This window comes from Vulpes vulpes, chromosome 11 (assembly GCF_048418805.1).
Source record: "Vulpes vulpes isolate BD-2025 chromosome 11, VulVul3, whole genome shotgun sequence".
NCBI lineage: Eukaryota > Metazoa > Chordata > Mammalia > Carnivora > Canidae > Vulpes > Vulpes vulpes.
In genome coordinates, this window is record NC_132790.1 from 44,090,321 (window position 1) to 44,115,534 (window position 25,214).

Here is a 25,214-nt window from a genome sequence, read left to right on the forward strand (position 1 = left end):
CTTCTTAGTTTGCGATCATTACAAGTCTGCCTTCGGCCTTACTGTCGTCAAAATTGTAAGCTGGAATACACTCTTGGTCATGTTTGTCGGCTGATAGGACATAGGGTGCTGCCCTTTTCTTGTTGTTGTTAAAACTTTGGTTAAGAGTATAAACAAGATCATCAAATTAAACCTGGGAAAAACTAATCTGCTAACTGCAGGCTAGCTCTACCAGTCCAGCTTTTCTCCTAAACTTTCCCAACAACAGGGCACTTGGGCCAGATCCTTCTTTTTCTCTGGAAATGATCCACCCCTGAAACTGCTCCTTTCTAACCTTCTCATCCCAATTTATAATTCTCTCCCCACCCCCACCAAGACATTAACTAGTTAACTAGTTTGCACCAAGTACTATATACTTTGCAGGGTTAGAACTCATTGGAGAAATTTTTTCCATTGGTGCTGATGGATACTTTTATCTGGCCAGATTAGTGATATTCTTCATGTGTAAAATGAGTAAATCAGATGTCACCGCCAGACCATTTTATGTTAACTATACAAAACAAAGTATCAAGAGCAAAAATAAAACTTGTGGGATGCTAGGGATATTCCTTAGGACATTACAAACATCATTAATCGTAAGAGAGTAAGTTGAAAATTCAAGGGGAAACATTCAGTGCATTGAGATGCCTAGAACATTCGACGTGTATCCAAGACCCATGATATCCAAAAGGTTACAGGCTTCCTCAGTTCTTACTTCTAGAAAATTCTACCTCGCTCTACACACCAACACACACAGACTGGTAGGAGAAAGGAGGAGTAAGGGCGACATCAGGCGAAGTGGGGCAAGCGGGAAGCAGGCGCACCATTATTGCAATGTAGTGCCTGTGTGGTAGAGGAAGGGGGCCGTCCATGCGCAGCATGTAGAACTGGCTCCGCAGGAACGACTCCAGGTACTGAGTGTGGAGACTCATGACCTGGGTGATGTTGTCCAGCCGACCGGATGTAGAGTATTCTTCCACAAGAAAGTTAGTACGTTCATCCACTGTGTTTGCTTGGACAACCTTACAAGTGAAGACACACAAAATGATCATTGAGAAGTCATGGCTTTTTTGTTTACATACATTATGCCACTCTTGAGGCAAATGAATGTTCTTTTGATACGAACAGACACTGAGATTAGGCAGTTGCTCATACCAGAAATAAAAAAGAAAGCACCACTCATTTTTGGCTCTGGGACCACAATTTATTAAACAACAAATGTCAAATCATCAAACATGCAACTATGAAATTGGAGAAAAGCAGCTTCCATCTGCTGCGCCAGGCACATAAGGCAAAATTTTCAGGGCCCACTTGCCTGGCCTATTATTATACCAATTTGTGCAGCGGCAAAAGCGGTGGCATTTGATTCCTATAGTTAGGATTGTATCTCAACTGCCTGTGATGATACTTAATCACCTTCTTTTAAGACAGATATTTTCAGCCTGATCTTTTGCTTATTTTATTTCAACATAAAATGAAAAGCTCCCTGAAGTCTTTTGAGGGACAAAAAAAAGAAAATATGATAATATGTAGGAAAATTTAATTGAAAAATTAATAATGGCACTAGAATATTGTCATTCCTATTTTTAGTCTATTGTATTAATTACTAAAAACAAGGTTAGTGATTAAAATGGACATCCTCCATCTTAGGGAATCAAAAGTGCTTCCTCAAAAATAGATTCTTATATATAGCCTTATACACAATGACAGCTTGGGCATCACACCAAGAATTGGCTCTGAAGGTGTTAAGAGCTTATTAGCACCTTGTAAAAGGACCCGGCTCTGTGGAAATTAATGGACATGAGATGAATATTTCTAGGATTGGTTCATTATTTATTGATAGTTTAGAATTAGAATTCTGGACTTAAGAATACATTCCTTATTTCAGATTCAAAATTAAATTCGAGCTCATGCTCTGAGTTGATGGCAGAGCCTGGTCCAGAATCCAGATTTTCTAAAGTCCAGACTAATGGTCTTTCCAAAGATCCATACTGCTATTAGAAACTCTGTTTACTCTTTAAGGCTGGCTTCACAGTCTCTTCTGAAAAATAAGTACAAATTACACAAAGGCACTATTGACTGAGGAAAATCTAATCCCAAAGGAAATAGAATGTTTGGAAAGTGTGAACTGTGAGGAAATGTTAATTACAATGGCGTCAAAAAGCAATTTCAGTTCAGCTGGTTATAAAGCCAAGTACACTTTCATTTGCCCATTTCCCCCCATTTTGTCAACTACAGGGACCAAGTGATGGTAAAAACAATAAGATACAGATCAACCACATGTAATTAAATGTAGAATATTTGTTGGTTTTGTTTTGTTTTCCCCAGCAGAGTTTCTTTTGTTTAACTGATGCCAGAGATTGTTAACGGATGCAAGAGGTCCTGAAAACAGTGGTGGCTCCTGCAAACCAGCTTACCTTCAAATATATACTGTGAAAATGACTGTGTTTTAGGAAGTCTTTATGTATCTGAGGTAATCTCTCGGCCAACAGTGGCCCCAATGCTGTAGGGAGAAATGGGCACAAATGCAACCATGTCTCTAATGACTGGTGGCCACCTAGATCAGCTAGAGATACTGAGTTCCCAAAACATTACTGTTAACCTTCCTTCCACCTTTCCATCCAGATGGTAAGGTCACTCATAAAGTGAAATAAAGATGAACTACTGACTCTGCCCATGACCTGGCATGTATCTTTGAATTCTCTTCATCCCTTCTTTTAAGACAATGCCTGGCAGGTGCTCTGTACATTTATTGACTACTTTCAGAACAATACAGGAATAATGCTGGTGCTTTAAGATAAATGTCTTCACAGTAAATAGTGAAATCAGTATATACCATTGTATTCAGTAAGTTAATAACTCCTCCTAGCAGAGAAAAATTCAATTTAGTGGTTCTTAAGCTTCTCTTAACCTAAGCATATACCTGAGAGGCATCGAGGAATCAAGGAAATCCCGCACATTGCTGTCACCTTTCATAAAGATTTACACCCACAAAATGGGCACAACTCTTCTACTAATTAGAATTTCTTTTGCATTGTATTTTATGACCTCTCTTTCTTGCAGTTACTGTTTTGACTTCCCACTCTCACCAAAGGTACAGATTATACAGATTGCATTGACATTCTGCCCAAGAGACTAAGAACCAATCAACCAAACAACTACTAACGATGTCATGGCATGTTTTGCTTAGGTTTAGTTGGGAAACTCCCTTTCTCATTTCAAAATATAGTTTCTTAATATACTAAATCACCATGAAACAGTGGCCATTTGAAAACCTAAAACCTTCAGGTTGATATTAAACTTTATTTAAAAGAACTTTATTACTATTAGCAGCTTTGTTCAGAAAAGTTGTGTTTGAAATCAAAAATGGTAAAATTTACATTTTTCTAGCCTTATAGTACAACTAACTCTAAAATAAGAAGGCAGATTATTAAATACACAAACTTTTAAGTGAAGTTCAAAAGAAAATATCTCTATGTTCTGACATATAAATAAGGAACAAGAGCAAAACATAGGTTTACTTCCATATTAAAAATGGAGATATTCTTTGATACAATTAAGTCACTTTTTTGTAAACACGTAATATATTTTAACACAGATAAACTTACTTCCTTCTCTGGAATAAAGGCACTTGGTCCTCTTGTCAAAGGTTGAGATACTAGGATTCTTTTATCCTATTTTTAAAAGAAAGGTTTTGTGTTAATGGTGACTTTCTAAGAAAAGTTAAATTGGTACAAATTTATTGCTGAGGTACTAAGACAAACTGAATAAACAGAATTATGTAAAATCAAAATAAGGGACGGTTCTCAGATCACAAAAATCCATACGGCTAATGAGGTAATGGGGCAAGTTCCTCAAAAAGTTAAAAACAGAACTATCTTATGATCCAGCAATTGCACTAGTGGGTATTTACCCAAAGAATACAAGAACACTAATCCAAAGGGGTACACGCACTCCTATTTTTATAGCAGCATTATTCACAATAGCCAAGATACAGAAGCAGCCCAAGTGTCCATCAATTGATAAGTGGATCAAGATAATGTGGTATGTACATACAATGGAATATTAGCCACAAAAAAATAATGAAAATCTTGCCATTTGCCATAACATGGATGGAGCTAGATAGTAAAATGCTAAGCAAATTAGGTCACTCAGAGAAGACAGATACCCTACAATTTTACTTCTACGTCGAATTTAAGAAACAAATCAAACATGCAAAGGAAAAAAAAATGGGAGAGACAGAGAGAGAAATAAAGAAACAGACTCTTAACTAGAGAGAACAAACTGATGACTACCAGTGGGGAGGTGGGCAGAGGGATGGGTGACATAGGTGATGGATAAGGAGTGCACTTGTGATGAACATCATGTGACGTACGAAGTGCTGCATCACTATATTGTATGCTTGAAACTAATATAACACTTGTATGTGTATGTGTGTGTGTATACACACTAAATAATCAGCACATTAACTGAAATTAAAATAAAAACTTAAAAAAAAAGATAATGGGGTAATAACCTCCTCCTCCAGTGCTGGATACACAATGCACTTCCAAATTTCATTTCCCTCAGTCATATTCTACAGCACCAGAGATTTTTAGCTCATTTTGACAAGACTAAAAACTTTCGATCTCCATAATAAAATCATATCTAATAGTACACTAGTGCACTAACAGTGCTCAATCTGAAAGCTCCAGGAAAGGTTGAATTCAGAGGATTACACACAACTCCCTAAAGTGATGACTTGACCTGTGGGGTTTTTTCCTGAACAAAATAGGAATAAACATATCTAATATAAAGTTTTGAAGCTTTAAGTAAGAAAACTGTACAAGCTGGAGAAATAGAGGTTAACTTAATGTAAGAAATGGAGAATATAGCAATGTTTATTGTTCTACTTGCTACTCTATTTAAGTGGTAGATCACTAATGGCATGTTTGTTAGATTTTTTTTTTGAAGTTTTTAATTTTTTTGTTAAATTTTTTTAATTAAAAAATATTTTGGTTATCCCCATTTAAGTGTAATATCTATAATGTCGCATCAGTAGAGAAGATATTTGCAAATCAGATACCTGATAAGGGGTTAATATCCAAAATATATAAAGAACTCATATAACTCAAAAGAAAAAAAAAACTCAATTTAAAAAAATGGGCAGAGGATCTGAATAGACTTTTTTTCAGAGAAGACGTTCAGATGGCCAAGAGACACATGACAAGATACTCAACATCCCTCATCATCAGGGAAATGCAAATCAAAACCACAATGAGGTAACACCTCACACCTGTCAGAATGGCTAAACTCAAGAACACAAGAAACAAGTGTTAACAAGGATGTAGAGAGAAAGGAATTCTCATGCCTTGTTAGAGGGATGCAAACTGGCGTAGACACTGTGAAAGACGGTATGGAGGGTCCGCAAAAAATTAAAATTAGAATTACTCTATGATCTAACCATTCTACTTCTGGGTATTTTTCTGAAGAAAAGGAAAACATTACTTTGAAAAAACACATACACTCCTATGTTTATTGCAGCATTATTTATAATAATCAAGATATGGAAATAGATTCTAAGTGTTCATGAATAGATGAATGGCTAAAGAAAACATGGTATACTATATACATAAAATGGATTACTTCTCAGCCATAAGAAAGATAGAAATCTTTCCATTTGTGACAACATGGACAGACCTTGAGGATATTATGCTAAGTGACCTAAGTTAGAAAAAGATAAACACTGTAGATTTCACTTACATGTGGAATCCAAATGATAAAACAAATGAACACACAAAACCAAACCAAACTCCTAGATAGTGAAAATAGACTGGTGTTTGCTAGAGGCAGAAGGGTGGAGAGGTGGGCAAGCTAGTGAAGGGGATTAAAGAGGTACTAACTTTCAGTTATAAGTCACAGGATTATGATGTACAGCATGGTGACTACAGTCAATAATATTGTATAGCAAATTTCAAAGTTGCTAAGAAAATAAATCTTAAAAGTTCTCATCACAAGACCAAAACAATGTGTGAGTGTACATAGTGACAGATGGTAACTAGACTTATGATGGTAATAATTCTGCAATGTATACAAATGTTGAATCATTGTGTTGTACACCCGAAACTAACATAATGTATGGCAATTATACTTCAATAAAAACAAAACAGAGACTATGCCATGGTTTACAAAGATTATAAAGAATGCTTGGAAGACTGAAGAGCATGAGAACAGAGGTCTATTGGGAAAGTAGTATGTTAAGCTTTAGGTGTCACCAAGCCCTCCTCAGGAAACTTCTAAAGCGAGGAAGTGACTCTAAAATGGTTCCTTATCCAAAATGGGCAACATCTACTTCACATGACCTTGTTTCCGGCCATAGCAGACTAGACCAGCACAGAAGCTTATCTGCAACCTATGGGTGCCCTGATGCAAAAGTTCTGCCCAAACACAACTGAGGGTAATTCACTGGACCATTTAAGATTCTAGAGTTAGGGACATCTGGGTGGCTCAGTAGTTGAGCGTCTGCCTTTGGCTCAGGTTGTGATCCCAGGGTCCTGGGATTGAGTACGGCGTTAGGCTCCCCTGTGGGAGCCTGCTTCTCCCTCTGCTTATTTCTCTGCCTCTCTCTCTCTATGTCTCTTGTGAATAAATAAAATCTTTAAAAAAGGAAAAGATTCTAGAGTTACTACAGGTGTATGAAACCAATGCATTCTGATAAAGAGAAGAGCAACAACATAGCACTCAGAAGGCAGAGGTAGAGAACACAGTAAAGCAGCATTAGAAAAGGCAACAATAGATAACTGCTTCTAAGGGCAAAAGCACCAGTGTTTCTAGGGAGTCCCTAGAGGAAATCAAGTCTAATCATGGGCTCTCCTATGTCTTTTCCTCTTTTCCATCCTTCACTCCACTCTCTAGAAGGTAACCAGAATCCTTTTTGTTCCTTAAAATTAAAGAGCCTGCCAAACACAAAACAGTTATTCCAATCCCTTATTTCAACAAGCAGCAGTTACAAAACAAACTGACAAAAGTAGGCAGGCAGCTAAGGCACACTCAATGATTTTTTTTTTTTTTTTTTTTTTTTAGAACCTGATCACCTCTGATAGACTCAGGGGGTACAGGGCAAGCAAAACAGAAAGGGTCCCTGCCCTCATGACCATGGCACATAATCTCCATCAATGTTCAGAATTCTATCAGAACAAATATATTGAATAATGATCATCTAAACCTGCTCAAGTGTCAGAAAGAACTAGGCATTTAGGTTGTATTTATAAAGGGATGACACATACATCTTTAGCCTACTGGTCAAATATACTAGAAGACTCTATGTAAAAAGGAGTAATTTAGAATTTCTAATATCGGCATTTCCTGTCTACATCAACCACAATCTAGTTTAACCCAGAAAAAAAATTTAGAAGAAAATAATAGATTTCTTCCTCTGCTACCTCTGTGAGTTATAGAAAACAAAATTTTAAATACTCTCTATATGATATAGCCTAACACAGTCATATGTGAAAAGCAATTTCCTTGATGATGAATCGTTTCGAATGAATAAAGTAGTTAAGAGAAACTGACTGTGAGGACCTATCACAGGTTTGAGGAGGAAAATGCCAATAGGAAGATAAGTGAAGGTTTTTATTTATATTTATAAAAATATATGTAAAACGGAGAGAAAATACAGGGAGCAAAAAACTGAAGGTGTACAAAGGGACTTTGGGAGGAGACAAAGAATGATGCATTAGTAATATGATTTGTTTATAAAAATCACTATTTGATGCATTTATCAATTGAATACATCTTTATATGCTTGAAATTATTATTTTACCTACAAAAATATTTTCTGGAACAGATGTTTAAATCTGAAATACGTCTTCATTACAAATGGAACTGTGTGCTGCTGTACTTCAAAGAACATAATATCTCTCTTCGTTTTGACCAATTGATAAGAAGCAACAAAAACTCAATTTCATTTGTGTCGACATTCATTTGGTCATTTAGTCAGCAATAATTCATGGGGTATTTACAACACGCTGGATACAAATAAGGACTAGCCTGGCAGAAATGCATGCAACCAACCAACCATTCGGCCTCTGACATACTTCAGAGCAGATACATACACTAGGTGATGTGGGAAGACATCATTTTAACCATTGCCACTTAGTCATTCCTCTTTCATTGAACATTAAAGTTATGTCCAGTTTTTATTATTATAAATAATGCTGAGTATCTTTGTACAAAGAGATTTTGTACAAATGACAGGTTTTACAGTATTTAGGATAGATTCTTTAGGAAGAATCCTAGATGTGGATATCCTTTTAGGTCATAAGTGCTAACAAAAATGTTTTACCAATTTTATTTTCATCAGCTGAGAAAATGCCCACTTAACCCATTCACTTTTAAAAGTGAAAAAAAAAAAGCATCCAAAAATGTGATGGGAACTTTTCATGATACATATTTGAGGTAAAACTTCTTATGTAGAGATGTGTCATATAGTCAATAATAATAATACAGTTTTTTATAGAAAACAATTTTTTAAATAATATAATTCTGGGAGTGACATAGCCCCTGGGCCGAAGACTAACACAAACCAACCAACCAACAAAAACATCTCCGGTGGGGAGTTACTGCAATAGCCTGGGGGGGGAGGGGATGATGTGGCCTGACTTAAGAGAGCTGCTTAAACACTAAAAGGAAGGGAAAAGTTAACAGCATTGCTTTTTAAAGATTTTAAGGTATTTGAGAGAGAGACAGAGATAGCACATAAGTGTGTGTGGGGGGCAGGGGGAGATGTCATGACCCTGAGATCATGACCTGAGTTGAAACCAAGAGTCAGACACTTAACCAATGGAGCCAACCCTGAAAACTAACATCATTTTTAAGTTTTGCCATGATGTACCCTTCTTCGCTTAGGTTTTTAAAATGGTGCCACTCCTGAAATAGTCAGCCTACTTCCTGCTTCTGTAAAAGGAGCACCTTTTTGGTGAGGATTCTACTATTGTCTCAGCTGCTTCATATAGTTATAAGAATATAAACAAATATATTTGAAAAATAAAATTTAAAAAGTGATCAAGGCAGCTCACAAATTCTACTATGAATTCATCTTTCTAAGTTCTTTTTTTCCCCCAACTACGTTGTTGGTGTATGTTTTGAAAGTTTAGGTCAAACCCAAAAGAAAGAGGACGGCACCATATCCCAAAGATTCATCTTAAAACCATAAGCTGAACTTCCGTTCTCCTGTAATACCCTGTAACACCTTTCCTCAGCTTTCATTTCAAATCCAAAATGTCCAGGAATGAGTTCCTACTTCATTCATACCCTTGATTAACAATCTGAATCTCTAGACCTGTGTTGCCTTGTACGGTAGCTATCAATCACATGTGACTTACATTTAAATTAATTAAAATTGAATAAAGTTAAAAGTACAGTTCCTCAATCACTAGTCACCGTTCCTGTGCTCAGCAGTCACATGTACCCATGGCTACTATAAAGGACAGTGTAGACTTTCCCTTGTGCTAACACAGAAGGTTCTACCAAATGGCACTGTTCTAGACTCTTCAATTTTTTTAAAAAAAATCATATCTTAGGCATTTTAGTGTTTTTTTGGAAATGATAAATGATTTCTCCACAGAATTATCAGTTTGATGATCACACATACTAATCCCATAACCAAGCATTTTAGCGTCATTGCGGAAACGCTCTCAACGAAATTAAGAGTGAGTCCGGATAAGGGCAATTCAGGAAAAACAAACCAACAAAATCAGCCAGTTCCAAGAATCCTTGTCTCAATGTCTGCTCATGTAACAGTTTCCCGAAAAATAACAACTTTTTTTTTCCTTTGAAAAATTTATGGTAAAAAACCCATAACATGAGATCTACCCTCTTAACAAATCAAGCGTACAGTACAGAATTGCTAACTGTAAGTACATTGTACAACAGATGTCTAGGACTTTTTTTTATCTTGCATAACTGAAACTTTATACCCATTGAACAACAACTCTGCATTCCCCTCAACCCCCAGCCCTTGGCAACCACTACTTTGTGCTTTTTATGTAAGCACACTTCAGATCCCAGCTGAGATGCTCCTTACGTAATCACCAGCTTTCTTGCCTCCTAGCAGGATTCACGATGCAGATCTGTCTTCTGTACAAGTCCACTCTTGGTTGCTTCTATAACATTGGACCACCCATCCTACTTAGTCTTTGACCACTTTTACATTTTTCCTGGACATCCCCTGCATTTCTTTCATTAATATTCATTCTAAGGGCAACCTGGTGGCTCAGTGGTTGAGCGTCAGCCTTTGGCTCAGGGTGTGATCCTGGAGTCCTGGGATCAAGTCCCGCATGGGGCTTCTTGCGGGGAACAGGCTTCTCCCTCTGTTTATCTCTGACTCTCTCTGTGTCTCTCATGAATAGATAAATAAGATCTTAAAAAAATATATTCATCCTCTCAAGTGAGTATTCTCTTCCAGGGATTACACCTTCTTTCCACAAAACCAAATTGGCTGAATTGTGTGATAGTCCCTGTACTGGGGGGGGTGGGGGGGGGTGGAGAAAAAAGAACATGTGAACTGAAAATGAGCAAGGCAGGCAACTGACTCCTGAATCTTATATCTAGCTTGGAGATCTTGTTGGCCCTTGGGTCTGGATTTGGGGCATTCTGAGCTGCCTGTGAAGTCATCTGTTTATAATATTTACACCTTAAAATCAACACGTTTAAAACCAATGTTCTGGGGCATCTGCCTTTGGTTCAGGTCATGATCTCAGGGCCCTGGGATGGGGCCTGGCATGGGGCTCCCTGCTCAGCAAGTGGGTTGGGGGTGGGAGGGTAGAGGGATGGGGAGGTGGTTGTCCTGCTTCTTCCTCTCCCTCTGCCCCTCCCCCTGCTTATGTGCCTCTCTCTCAAATAAATAAAATCTTTTTTAAAAAAAATGTTCCACATCAAACCCACTGTCCCTTTTCACTTTCCTGTCTGAATAAAATCACTGCATGCACCAGTGGCCCTGGCTCTAACGCCAAGTTATCTTGGACTCTTCATCCTAGGAGCCTGCATTCAACAGTTGCCAAATCCTGTAACTGCCTTTTCCCAACTAAATCTTTAAGTCATCCTCTCCACACACCCTCCTCAGCCATAAGAATTGAGAAATAGTTTCCCCTCCTAACTAGGAATAATGTCAATTCAACGTCTTAGCTTTCCTACGGGTGGGGAGGCTTTGAGAAGATAACACATAAAAAAATGCAAAGCATAATACATACTAAGGTCTTAGTTTTATTTTTCTTCTGCCAATTGTCCCTACTGTAAAACAAAACAAAATATCCCAAACTAGAATAGCTATATTTTCTAAACAAAGAGAACTCAAGGGTTGTTCTAGAAGTGAAAGTCACCTGCAGCCACAGTAATTTTGAGGAATAATACTGCCATATTTTCCTGTTTTTAAGTATAAAGCTGATACTTACTCTACAGAAACAAATGGCTTTGATCATACTAGCAAATCTTGTACAATGGCCTTGTTCTGCTTCTATGAAAATCTAAAATCCTGGGGTGCCTGGCTGGCTCAGTTGGTGGAGCATATGACTCTTGATCTTGGGGTTGTGAGTTCAAGGCCCATGTTGGGCATAGAGATTACTTTAAAAAATGAAAAAAAAAATTAGAGAAAATCTAAAATCCCAAAACTAGCCCTTGAGGGTTTTTTTTAGCTGCACTGTCCATTACAGTAGTCACATATGGTTATTTCAACTTAGGCTAACCTTAAATAAAATTAAAAATTTAGTGCCCTAATGCACTTGTTACATTTGAAAGTGCAATAGTCACATGTGGCTAGTGAGTGTCATGCTGCACAATGCAAAGCTAGGATATTTCTAGTCATCACCGAAGTATCTATGGTACAGCATTGTTCCACAGCCTCACTTAATCCTGATTTTAGCAACTGGAATGATGCAAAAATACAAAATGGTTAAAATTTCAGAAATGAACATGCGCATAATAAACACGCATTAAAGTAACTTTAAGGGCATCTCAGTGGCTCAGTCGGTCAAAGCAGCTGACTTTTGATTTCAGCCTCAGGTCATGATCTCAGAGTCCTGGAATTAAGCACCATGTCCGTCTCCATACTCTGAGGGGAGTCTGCTTGAGGATTCTCTCTCTGTCTCCCTCTGCCCTCACCTCAAATCAGTAAATAAACCTTCAAAAAAAAAAGGTACCTATAAAAATAAAATAAAAATGGATTTGCATATTAAAACTAGAAAACCAACAAGTTAACTATAATGACAATGATGTTGGAAGATACCATTCTTCGGAATCTTTGATATCAATGTTCAAATCACTATCTAAATAGAACAAAATTTCTAAAATGTTGACTTTAATGTTAAAAAATAAAAGGTTATAGAAAATTTTAAGAAACGATTTTTTTTTAAGTTTTTATTTATTCAAGTCAGAGCATGAGAGAGAAAGAGAGACTGAGAGAGCACGCAAGCAGGGGCAGAGGGAGAGGGTGAATCAGACTCTCCTGAGCAGGGGCCCCAAAGTGACTTGGGGGCTCTATCCCAGGATTCTCAGATCATGACCTGAGCCAAAGGCAGATGCTTAACCAACTGAGCCACCTGGGTGTCTCAATCTTAAGAAACTTTAGACAATAGTAAATTTAATTGGGCTTTGTTTTCAAATGTCTTAGACAGTAGTCACAGGATTTGTTGAATTTTTTTCCATAAAATTCCATAATTTCAATCAAGAAAAGAAACTAGCTATAAAATAGGAACTAAGACTCTGTCAGTTATGTGTTCTAAGATTGTTTTACAAGGGTTGGAAGGTCAAGAATGCTACCATGAGAAAAGTTTCTTTTTTCAGATGTGTTATTATAGCTGAAAGAAATTATGCTTGAAATTCATCAGTGGAGATTATGCCTGTTAAATCATTATCTGCTAGAAAACAAAACACTGAAAGGATAAAGATTAATTATCTTTAGAAAACTGCTTCTTTTGACATGTAACAGCTAGGCAATTTACCAGATAACTTTATATAAATTAATCTCTAGCAAGTTAAGGATACTTGGAAGTCAGGAATTCTTAAAATTGTGAGTTTTTAGAGGTGATCAACAAATCACTTGGCCCTAAAAAGCTGACTACCCTGGAGAATTAGGTGCTGCACTTCCTGCTCCTAAATACTTTTAAATTATTAAATTTCATTTTTCCTTATCTCGCCAGTATCATGGGAAAGCAAAACACATGCACCTTCTATTTATTAAGATATAAAAACTGCTTATGAATTTCTCTCTTTCAGGAGAGAAAAATATTAAATAATATGTACCATTAACTTTACAGAGAGATATTTAGAGGTTTTTAAAATCTTCAACATATAAAAATTATGGCAAAACAGAAATTTGACTCCACTGTGCACAATGATCCTTTAGCTTTTTAGAATATCCTGAGGGGGCAGCTGGCTGGCTCAGGTGGTAGACCATGTGCCTCTTAATCTTAGGGTCATGAGTTCAAGCCCCATATTGGGTATGGAGCCTATTTAAAACAAAACAAACAAATAAATCCAAGAAGGTAGTTTAATATCTTTGACATGGGTTTTTATTAAACATACAACAGTGGCAAAACATCTTACATAATGAAACACATTCCCCAAACAAAATTTTTAAGTGTGACGATAAGGAAGCCAACTCCAATGATCAATACAAATAGTATATTTCAGTTGTTGAGTCTCCTATTCTTCACAGGTGTCTCACACTTGGCACAAACCACTGCAGAAAGGCACAGATGGACAGGTGGCTCTATGCTATGAGATAATGGTGATGCCAACTTTTTGTTCCTTGACAGACAATTTCAGGGATAATAACTGGGTTTAGAGAAATTGGTGATATGACATATTTCAGAGAAAAAGGGCAAATGGAAAGGAACACAGAGATAAAAACTCTACCATTATCTCCATGAGAAAAGAACAGGCTTTAAGATTAATTATAATAGACTGGTAATTTTATGGTAAACTCAAATTTAAGTTTCTGTAATGATATGGAATATACATTATGGTCCCACCACCCCCAAATGGCCTAAAAGATAATTTAACAAAGTTGTGACCTCTCCTACACTAGATTAAAGTATGTATTGGCTTGCAGGATACTGGTAAAGTATGTATTGGCTTGCAGGATAACTGAGATCTAACTAAGGCCATTTCATGAGAAAAGATCTGGTAGCAGAGAATGGTAACCGCACCAAGGATGAGAATCTTTCAAATCACTCCCAAATCTCTCTTGTTACTTGGACCTACGGTACGCAAAGAACCACTAAGCATCAGGAGCCCAACCAGGCACTGCAGGGTATGGCAGAAATGCACTGATGCTCCCCAGGGCACTCAAAATTTCCCTTCACAGGTGAGAGATCCTTTTCAGAGCCCTAGACCAGGAGGGGACTCCTTTTAACTAACCAAGTGAAATGCAGCCTATCAAATACTTGCAGCAACAACAGCTCCAACCATGGCTGGAGCCACTAGAAGAACAATGCAAAGACCTTGTTAACGGAATTTCAGCGATTCGTTACCAACACACATTGACTAAAATTTTACCTACCTTGAAATCTCAGAACACTTCCACCAAAAGCAAAGCACTTATCCAGTGTATTTTTTGTAAAGGTTTTATTTTTTTTTATTTGAGGGGGGAGTAGAGGGAGAGGGAGAAGCAGACTCCTCCCTGAGTGGGGAGGCCAATGCAGGCTTGATCCTAAGACCCTGAGATCACGACGGGAGCCAAAGGCAGCCACTTAACCGCATGAGCCACCCAGGCACCTCCTGCCCAGTGTATTATAGTAATTTCTTTACCTCTCATTCCCCTGCTAAGCTGTCAGCTCCAGGTAGGCCTGGATAGTGCCTTGTTCACCTTTGAGTATTTTAACTTGATATAGTCTACATTGTGAGGCAAACATCTGGTCCAATTCTGAAAGTTTTATGTAATGATCATTTGAATAACAATATCTTTTTTGTTTATTTTTCAAAAAATGAGTTCCAAGAAATGAGACATCATGACTAAGTAACTCTCATTAAATAAACAAAAAACCTCAGTGTGCCGAGGTTTGCCATTTGCCTCGGTGTGCTGTTTGGTAGAACTGTTCGGTAAATTTGTTTTACCAGTAGTGGGCCTAAAGACAGACAAACTCACCTACTGAATATGACTATCATTTAGCAGATATCAGTAATAATAGTGGCTATAGTAGATGCACTTAAGTATGTGAATATGAATGAGCCTCATCCCATCAATAAAATAATTAAATAGGTATATCTATATAATAAAGGGTAGCTAATGAATTAAATTTGCACCATAGTATAGCTGAATTTCTAAATGAGCTTTCCCATGATTAGTAACAAAAATCTCTTAAATGTATTCACTAGAACACATGATGAATTCTGTGCAAAATGCAGGCAAGTTTTTCTATTTACATACTGACCATGAATAGCAAACTTGTAAAAACAAAAGGACCACTAGCACTCTGTACAATCACAGAGTGACACAAACTTATATAAGTAGAAGTATTAAAAACAAATATGGGAGGAATGCCTGAATGTCTTGGTCAGTAAGAATCCAACTCTTGATTTCAAATCAGGTCATGATCTCAGAATCCTGAGATAGAGCCCCATGTTGGGCCCCACACTGGGTATGGAGCCTGGTTAGGATTCTCTTTCCCTCTGCCCCTCTTCTCTGCTCATGATCTCTCTCTCTCTCAAAATGAAATGAAATGAAATGAAATGAAATGAAATGAAATGAAATGAAATGAAATGAAATGAAATGAAAGATGGGGCTAGGCTAGTCTTTAAACTACATGAGTAGCATCATACTACTAGCTAATCCTTTAAACTGGAAATAAATCTAAAATCCTGTTCATGTCCAAGGCCATCCAGAGGCAAGCAGCAAAGAACACAACCCTCTTTTTCACTTTCTTCCTAATGCCACAGAGTAGTATAAATCTATCAAGTTAGATTCACCTATATATTAAAAATCAGTGGTTCTAATTTGACAGGTCTTTTCCATATTCTGTGGAATTTAGATATGTTTGAACCAGCACTTCCTGACTCTCTGCCTTCCCTTTTTTGTGTCTATTGAAATTCTACCCATTCCTCCTCTAAGACCCAGCTCAAATACCATCTCCTTTGGTCTTTCCTCCACTCCTACCAATTCCCAAGTTCTGCTATGAATGTAAACCTATTCTTCTAGGGGTGCCCAGGTAGCTCAGTCGGTTAAGCATCCACCTTCAGCTCAGGTCACGGTCTCAGGGTTCTGGACTGAGCTCCAAGTCAGGCTCCCTGCTCAGAGGGAAATCTGCTTTTCCCTCTCCCTCTGCTCCCTGATCATCCTTTCTCTCACTCTATCTCAAATGAATAAAATCTTTTAAAAAACAAAACAAAACAAAACAAAACAAAAAAACCCAAAACCTGTTCTTAAGGTTCACAATTGTGTTTCTCTTTCTTGTAACTATTAACATAGGGTATTATCTTATCACTCCTTACAAATAAGAAGCTCCTTAAAGAGAAGGATCAATTTCTGATACAATATCTGTAGTATTACAGCACAGCAACATGAAAATAATAGGGTACTCATATATACTTGTTGAACTGAACTAAGGAGACAAGAGTCTGGTACAGGCTCTTCTATCCTTTTTCCCTTCCTTCAACAGGGCAAAAGCATCCTGTTGACTTGAGGCCATTCTCTGTATTCTTATTGAGAAACAACAGTAAGTTAAACTAACAAACACAGTGCTGGATATCAATCCATTCCTTCCTTGTACCCCCTGGTTCCCTATGGGACACCTTTTCCTATTTATTTTCTTATATTTATAAAACAAGTAATATCTGCAAATTCCTATAATTTGTAATATTTTCTAGAAATTAGTAATAATGCTATTACATGCTGTGACACTAATCCTGAACAACAAAGGCTCCTATATAAGCTTTTCAGTGTTGAGCACTTCTTTTTTAGAGATGCAGAACTAAGAAATACACTTGCTGAAAATGCTATTAAAATTTTGGGCTCAAGCCCAAGACGATGAGGAGAGAACTATTACTCTTTGTATCTGAGATAATGCAAGTCTATAATAACTACCTAAACTCAATACGTCTCTATTAACATATAGACAATATACTTCTACCACCAATTATAGGATCTCTCCCCAAGCCCCAAAAAAGTATTAAGAAGGGCTTTACTTCTCTACAGTGTTTAAAGTTTTGTATTATGTAATAATAAAAACTCTCCTTGATTTTGAAAGTTTTATTATTAAAGTTAGGTCTTAATTAGATTATAAGAAATTAAAATCGGGAGTTTTAGAAAGTAAGACTTCCATTAGAGACAATTACAGTTACATAATATTCTCATAATAGTACATGGTCGATACTACTAGTCTTTTGGAGAAACAAAAAAAATGCTATAAATGTAGTTCCCTTGTATATGAGGGAAACACGGTTTTGTTTTTTAAGGCTGTACTTATTTTAGAGAAAGAGTATAAGGGGAAGGGGAAGAGGAAGAGGGAGAGGGAGGGAGAGAGTGAATTCTGAGAGCGGGAGAGGGAAAGAGTCTGTACATTGAGCCTGTTGGGAGGCTTGATCTCAAGACCCTGAGTTCACGATTCTAGCAAAAAAACCAAGAACCAGACACTTAACCAACTGTGCCACTAGGCACCCCAGGGAAACATACTTTTAACTCAAATTTCTATACTCAGCATCTACCACCTAGGTTGTAACAAAATCAAAAGGCCTTTAGGTTACTCTAATGGAACACAGATTGCCAGGACAGTTTCCAGATCTTTCAAAACACAATGATTAACAAAATGCAGATCACTTGCTTAGCTTAGAGGAATCAGGAAAAAAACATTAAATACAATTGATTTCTGGAGATTGACAAAATGTAAGCATTTTAACCACTTTACACACTGAGTAGTAAAAATAACAAGAAACTCATGCTAATTTACGTTGAGAAAGTGCCTTTCACACAGTCTTGCAGGAACACAACAGCTGAGCAAATTAAAGTGTGTTTGATTTTACATTGAATTATATTTAACTTCAGTTGTAATGAAATTTAAAAGAAAAACAAGTTTTTGTTTAGTTTTGAAAAGGACTGGTATGTTTTAATTTTTGCCTGGAATAGAAAATCTGATCTGAATAATAAAATGATAATGAATTCTCATTAACTTCATTTCTATGAAGTTAGATGGTATCAACCTCTAAATCTATAAAGAAGAACTACCAAATTGGCTTTAATGTACACAGGTAAATTTAAAATCTATTGTAATCAGAATTAAAATCATGAGTTATGATGTTCATTTTTTTTTATTAAAGATTTATTTATTTGAAAGAGAGAGAGCATGCACGAGTTGGGCGGGGTGGCAGGGGGAGGCAGAGGCAGGGGAGAACCTCAAGCAGACTCCCTAACCCTGAGAGATCAGGACCTGAGCTGAAACCAAGAGTCGGATGCTCAGCTGACTGAGCCACCCAGGTGCCCCTGTTATGCTCATTTAAATGGATGGTTTACAAACTTTTTGGTATCAGGACCTCTATATTAAAAATTATTGACCCCAAAAGCTTTTATGTAAATAATATCAATAATTATCGTTTAAGAAATTAAACCAAAGAACATTTTGAAGTATTATTCATTTAAAAGTAAAAACAGGGGCACCTGAGTGGCTCAGTCGGTTAAACATCTGCCTTCAGCTCAGATCATGATTTCAGGGTCCTGGGATCAAGCCCTAGGTCCTGCTTCCTGCTCAGCAGGGAGCCTGCTTCTCCCTCTCTCCCATGCTTGTCCTTTCTCACTAATAAATAAGTATTTTTTTTAAGTAAAAGCAGAAGTAATAACCCATTACATGTTAACACAAATGAATTTTTTGAGACTATATACAGCAGCAAAAAAATCACTGAGAAGGGGAGCGTTATTTTACATTGGTACAATATCTGGCTTAATTAAAAGGAACTGGAGTCTTATATTTGCTTCTGCATTCAAACTATTGCTGTTGTGGTGATTGTACAAATGAACAAAATCTGGCCTCAAAAATTGAAAAGGAAGGTGTATTTTAATAGCCTTTTCACATAATTTTGCACATTCTTTGGTACTACAACTGGGCGGATGGTAGCTTTTAAAAGTTTGTTGCAATGTGGAATCTGAAACCTTATCAATAAACTTCTTTCTCTGCTACATTAAAACCCATTGGATTAGCTTTTACTTTGAATTGATCATCTACCCACATATGATTTTATAAAGTTAATCACTGGCTTAGGGGCGCCTGGGTGGCTCAGTGGTTGAGTGTCTGCCTTTGGCTCAGGGCATGATCCTGGAATCCCAGGATCAAGTCCCATGTTGGGGTCACTGCATGGGGCCTGCTTTTCCCTCTGCCTGTGTCTTTGCCCCTTTCTCTCTCTGTGCGTGTCTCTCATGAATAAATAAATAAAATCTAAGAAAGAAAGAAAGAAGAAAGAAAGAAAGAAAGAAAGAAAGAAAGAAAGAAAGAAAGAAAGAAAGAAAAAAAGAAAAGAAAAGAAAGAAAAGAAAAGAAAAGAAAAGAAAAGAAAAGAAAAGAAAAGAAAAGAAAAGAAAAGAAAAGAAAAGAAAGAAAAGAAAGAAAATATTGGCTTCCGGGCAGCCCCAGTGGCCCAGCGGTTTAGCACTGCCTTCCGCCCGGGGTCTGATCCTGGAGACCCGGGATTGAGTCCCATGTCAGGCTCCCTGCATGGAGCCTGCTTCGCCCTCTGCCTCTCCCTCTCTGTGTGTGTGTCTCTCATGAATAAATAAATAAAATCTTAAAAAAAAAAAAAAAAGAAAGTATTGGCTTCCTGAGCTTTGCAGGGTTTTAAAATACTGACACATTTAATATAATATTGAAAATAAAATTTAATACCACCACGGATCCCATTAGAGACATCTGTAAGTACTGAGAAGTGGTCAAGCTCATGATAAAGGATACCAGTTTTCCAAAATTCTTTTCTCAGGAAAGCTCGAATTTTATCATTGGCAATAAGTTCTGTCAGTTGTTTTCCTTAAAGTGGCAGGCTCATTTGGTTAATTTCTGTGAAAATGTCTGCCAGATGCCCAAGTCTGAATAACCACCAGTCATTCTCTCATGTAAAAATGTGTGCAAAAAAATGATGAGTTTGGCTCACAACTCAGTGACATGTCTGCTTTGCCTGGATATAACCACCATATACCTTGACATGCAGAAGAGCTTTGTGCATATTCTCTATTTTGAAAGAGAGACTTAAAAGATAATTAAGTATTCAATGGTTGAGATGTAATAAAATATATAATCTCTAGTGTCCCATCAAGAATATTCTTGAGTGAAACTGACTTTTTTACTGTGAATACAGCGTGATGAGGAAAGCAGTGGTTACCATTATAGTGTGATGCCACTGCTCTGATTTGTGCTAAGGCCTAAAGGTCCACAGACCACGCTTTGGGAACCACTGATTGACATAAATGTTTCCAATACACTCTGGTCTCTCTTTTAATTGTGTATCCTTATAAATGGTTTCAGTCATTTGCAAAAAGATTGCCACATTTTACCTACATATTAAGACAAGTATTAAGAAGCTCTTAAGAACAATTATGATGTTTTGTTTTTCTCATTACTACATGGTCACAGAACTTTCATGGAAGTGTTCATTTTCTTATTTGTAAAATAAATAAATCTTCAGTCAATAAAGTACATAAAAATTACCAAGAAAATCCTGTAGGAGAAGCATAATTTAGGAGGGGTGCTACCCCTACCATATAGTAAAATACATTTCTATAAGTAAGAGTTGTGTTGACACATGAACAGATTCACAAACCAATGGGACATTCATAATTATGACTCAATATCCAGAAGCAAAAAAAAAACAAAACTGGTAATTAAACCACACACACACACACCCCTTTTACATGTTACAAAAACATAAGCAAAATCAGATGACAAATACTTGAAATTTAACACCAACAACAGTTAATTCTCTAATTGTTTAAGGAGCTCCCAAAAATCAAGAGGAAAAAAACAAAGCCGAATTTTAAAAAGGACAAAGAACAGGCATTAAAAGAAGAAATTACTCATAAAAAGAGAAAAGCAAACATTTTATTTCATATATCAGACTGGCAAAAAGCCAAGTTAGGCAACATATTATTTACTGACAAGACGATAAGGGAACAGACACTTCCCAAAATTGTGGGAATGCAAAAATCCAACAACTCTCAGGGACAGGAATTTGACAATGTCTAGAAAAATTACATTTGCACTTATCCTTTGACCCAGCAATCTCAATTCTAATAATCTAACCATCGATCGAGTCATAGAAAAGGATGAGAAAAATATCAATGTGTCAAAAATAACTTGAACCCGAATCTAATCAAGCTTTTAGTCCACACTTCAAATTAACAGGAAACAGAGGGTTAGACGCACAAATTAAAAGACAACATGAGAAAACATAGAAAACTATCCAGATGATGAAATATTCTATAGACAACTGACCCAACTGGCTTAAGGCATGAAAAAACATCATGAACAACAAAAGAAGAGAGACTAATCTGAAGAGAGACTTCAAAAACAGCTTTAGTGGACCGAAGTCAGAAATAGTCAAGTCTAAAAAGATGAAATGTTACGTGGTATCAGGCAATTATTGCCACTTTTGTTAGGTGTGATAGTCCCATCGTAGCTTTACAAGAATGCATTCATATATTTTAGAAATGCATGCCAATGTAGCAGGGGTAAGAGAAAATGGCTTTGAGATTTAACTGAAGTTACCTCAGCAACAATAACATCAGATTGATGAAGTAAAGTGGCAAAATCTTGCCGATATTGAATTTGGTGATGGCTTTCAGAGATTTGATGTACTACTTTTTCCACTTTTGTTATATAGCTTGATGTATTTTTTATGAAAATTTTCTTAATGGTGCCTAGCAATGCACCTGATGTGTAACAGACATTTAGTAAATGGCAATTATTAAAATAAAGTTTTGATAACTTCTAATACAATTTAAAGAAGAAAAACATGTCATGTATATTTAAACCTTACTAAGATTCAAATTAAACACTGATTTTTATAAAGAACTATTAATTCTTTCAAGAGATATTATCTTTTTAAAAGGTTGTTATTGGGGCACCTGGGTGGTACAGTCAGTTCAGCGTCTGCCTTCAGCTCAGGTCATGATCCCAGGGCCCAGAAGTCATGCCCTGTGTTGGGGAGTCTGCTTCTCCCTCTCCCTCTGCCTCTCCCCCTGCTTGTGCACTTTTTCTCTCTGTATCAAATAAATAAACAAAAATCTTTCAAAAATAAAATAAAATAAAAGGTTATTTGGAAGGTCTTGGGCCTCATACTGGGAGTACAAAGACAAAGCAGAAGTGCTGACCTCAAGGACACATCAGGTAAATAAATATAGATGTACAATTACATTTCAACTTTTGGAAAAATGTTATGAAAACAACATTAGAAAATAAGTCATATTACAGATGTATTATGTAATTTATAATATTTTTATAACAGAATGGTATTCATCTTAAATTGATCTGAAAACTTTTTCAATGTTCTACATTTTATATTTTGTATCAATGATCCAGTTGAGAAGACATACTATATTCTAAAAACTTTTTTAAATTAAAAAATCAATTTTTATAAGGATCTATATCACTTTATAAGATTAAAAACTTTTATAATCTATTATTGTAAATGATTTTTCAAAGTCCTCCCAAAATGATGTATGGACTTGTTGTTCTCAGATATTTCTATAAGAAAAGTATTGTAGAGTTTTAGCTTCACCATTAAGGATTACTAGGCCTATATATATTTGTGAGACTTCATTTTCCATAATTTATTTTTTTAGGGAGTTCATACAATCTTAACAGGTCTTCAAATACAGCTATTTCTTCACTAGAATGCTCTCCCCAAAAATACATTTTTCTCTTCTAAAAGAAAAGTCATAGATCACCACTATGCCAAACATATGTACAACTATCCGAGTTTATGGGTTGACTACTAGGTCAGGATGCTTCACTCAAATGGCTGGTTGGCGCTGGCTAGTGGCAGGGGTGCCATGCCTCTCACCCACATGGGCTGCTTTTGCTTCCTCCAACTATGGCAACCAGGTTCTTAAAAAACCCACAACCAACTGGGAAAGGTTGAAGCCACAGATACTCCCCATGAGTTTTTACTGATAGCTCTTCAAAGCCTAATTTTACTTCTGAAAGCAAAGATTTGTAGTTTTCTTAGTTGCACCCCAGACCATCTTTGCTCCAAGATGAGTGTATTGGAGTGGGAACAATCCCATTCTTCTGGCACAATGAGCAGTGGTACCAACACCTAAAGACTAAGTTCACACAGACAAAGCACATTTCCAAACCAACAGAACTTGTCCAGTCACAGGTTTTAGAGGATTTAAAGACTAATCAAATGGTGATTTTATATTATGATCAAGAGCAGAAATGAACTTGGCAAAGTTAAGTCATTCTTACCCATCATGTAAATAAAGCTATTATTTTTAATCAGTTTGACTAGATGTGTGATTATTTAAGCAGCAGAATTTGGTTGGCAGATATTTGTAAATACTTTTAACATACCAAGCAGACTTCTGCATTTCAGACGTCAATAATTTTTTTTGTATTTTTTAATGCTATTATTTGACTTCTTAGAGAAATAAACCAAAGTTTCAAATAAGGATGCTATATGGAACAGAGGCTATAGTTTAATTTCACTGATAAGCACTAAAATAATGCGTATTTCTATAGTGGCAAAACACAGAATACAGATTCGTAAGCCTTGAATGGCAATATTCTACAATGTTATAAGGCTATGGTATCCTTCTCCACAAAAGCTAACAAAAATTTTTCCTCAGAAAGTGTTTTTTCTAATTTAGAGAACAAGATGATTGTGTTTTTCTTATTACGAAAAGATAAACAAGTGTTTCAAAAATACACATTTCCCCAGAGAAAAAGAAAATAATACATTATAACAGTAATACTGTAGCCATCCAAGCAGCAGGTATAATTTAATCTCTACAAGCCTCAATTTATTCTTTCATAGAGTGGAGATGGTATCTCTACTTTGTAAGATTATTAGGAGAATCGAATGAGATAAGGTACAAAGAAAAAGCCTACTACTGGGTCAGGAATATAGTGGGCACAGAATGAAAAGCAGTCCTATATTAAAATTTTAGACAGAATTTCTGACAAGGGGACACCTGGGTGGCTCAGTGGTGGAACATCTGCCTTCGGCTCAGGTTGTGATCCCAGGGTCCTGGGAGGGAGCCTGCTTCTCCCTCTGCCTATGTCTCTGACTCTTTCTCTGTGTCTCTTCATGAATAAATAAATAAAATCTTTAAAAAAAATTCTGACAAGATTTATTAATTTCCCTTCTGTCTGGATTATGTTTCCCTGAGACCTTCATGAAGAAATGAATTAATTTATTGTTAGTATATCCCCCCACACCCACTTTTTGAGTTACAAAGCAGTGGAAATATGATGTGAAACTGGATGGAAAGCTTCACACCAAGTGAGGAGAGATGGAACTAGAACACTGGCACACTGAGGTACACAGCAGCTGTTGGAGGTACATGGGTATGTTAGGTCATACCCATGACCTAGGTAGCTTAGCTCAGACAGGTGCACTTTCTGAATTTACCTCAGATGAAATTGCACAAAGTAAATGCAAAATCCACCATTATGCTCAAGTCATTCCCTTACACAACAATTGGAACAAATTTGCCTAAGTGCTATAGCAGAACCGACAGCATGTTGCATTCTAATACTACATCACTTCACAGCTCTTATTAAGACAGAAAGTAAGACTAAATATTTACCATTATCCTATTATATCAGACTCAAGATTCTTTAATCCATACAAGTTAAATTGTTTTATGTAAAAAATTTTAATTTGACAAAGTTCACAGGCAAGGTGGAGAGAAATTTAAACATGGATAATCTGCTTTTAATTATGTCATATAGTTTACTACAAATAATACTCTATACATAAATACTTGTCTTCTCATATCAAAGATTTGGCCCTATTTAAAAAAGAAAAGAACAAAAACAGAGTTTAGGCAATTTGTAATTAGATTTGCATTATTTGTAAACCAGATTCATAGAAAAAGATAATTTTATCAAGAAAATTGAGATGCCTTGATTATCATTAGTGTAAAAACATAGGATCTGTATCTCAGATAATAATAACTTCTTGAGTAATACTTCTAAAGTATGTTTGTGAAACAGTAGTGACAAATTAAGCCTGCAAATTCTAAA

General features: G+C 36.5%; 1 protein-coding gene across 3 annotated transcripts in view; it reads right to left on the reverse strand.

Annotated features, from left to right (window-relative positions):
• Nucleotides 1-25,214, reverse strand: part of SESN3 (sestrin 3) — a 70,018-nt gene that overhangs the window by 24,521 nt on the left and 20,283 nt on the right. For all 3 annotated transcript variants that reach the window (XM_072726217.1, XM_072726216.1, XM_072726218.1), the window contains 2 exons: nucleotides 3,627-3,692; nucleotides 843-1,040 (listed from right to left, as the gene is read on the reverse strand). In XM_072726217.1, the coding sequence (XP_072582318.1) occupies nucleotides 843-1,040; nucleotides 3,627-3,692 (264 nt within the window). The remainder of the gene's footprint in view (nucleotides 1-842; nucleotides 1,041-3,626; nucleotides 3,693-25,214) is intronic.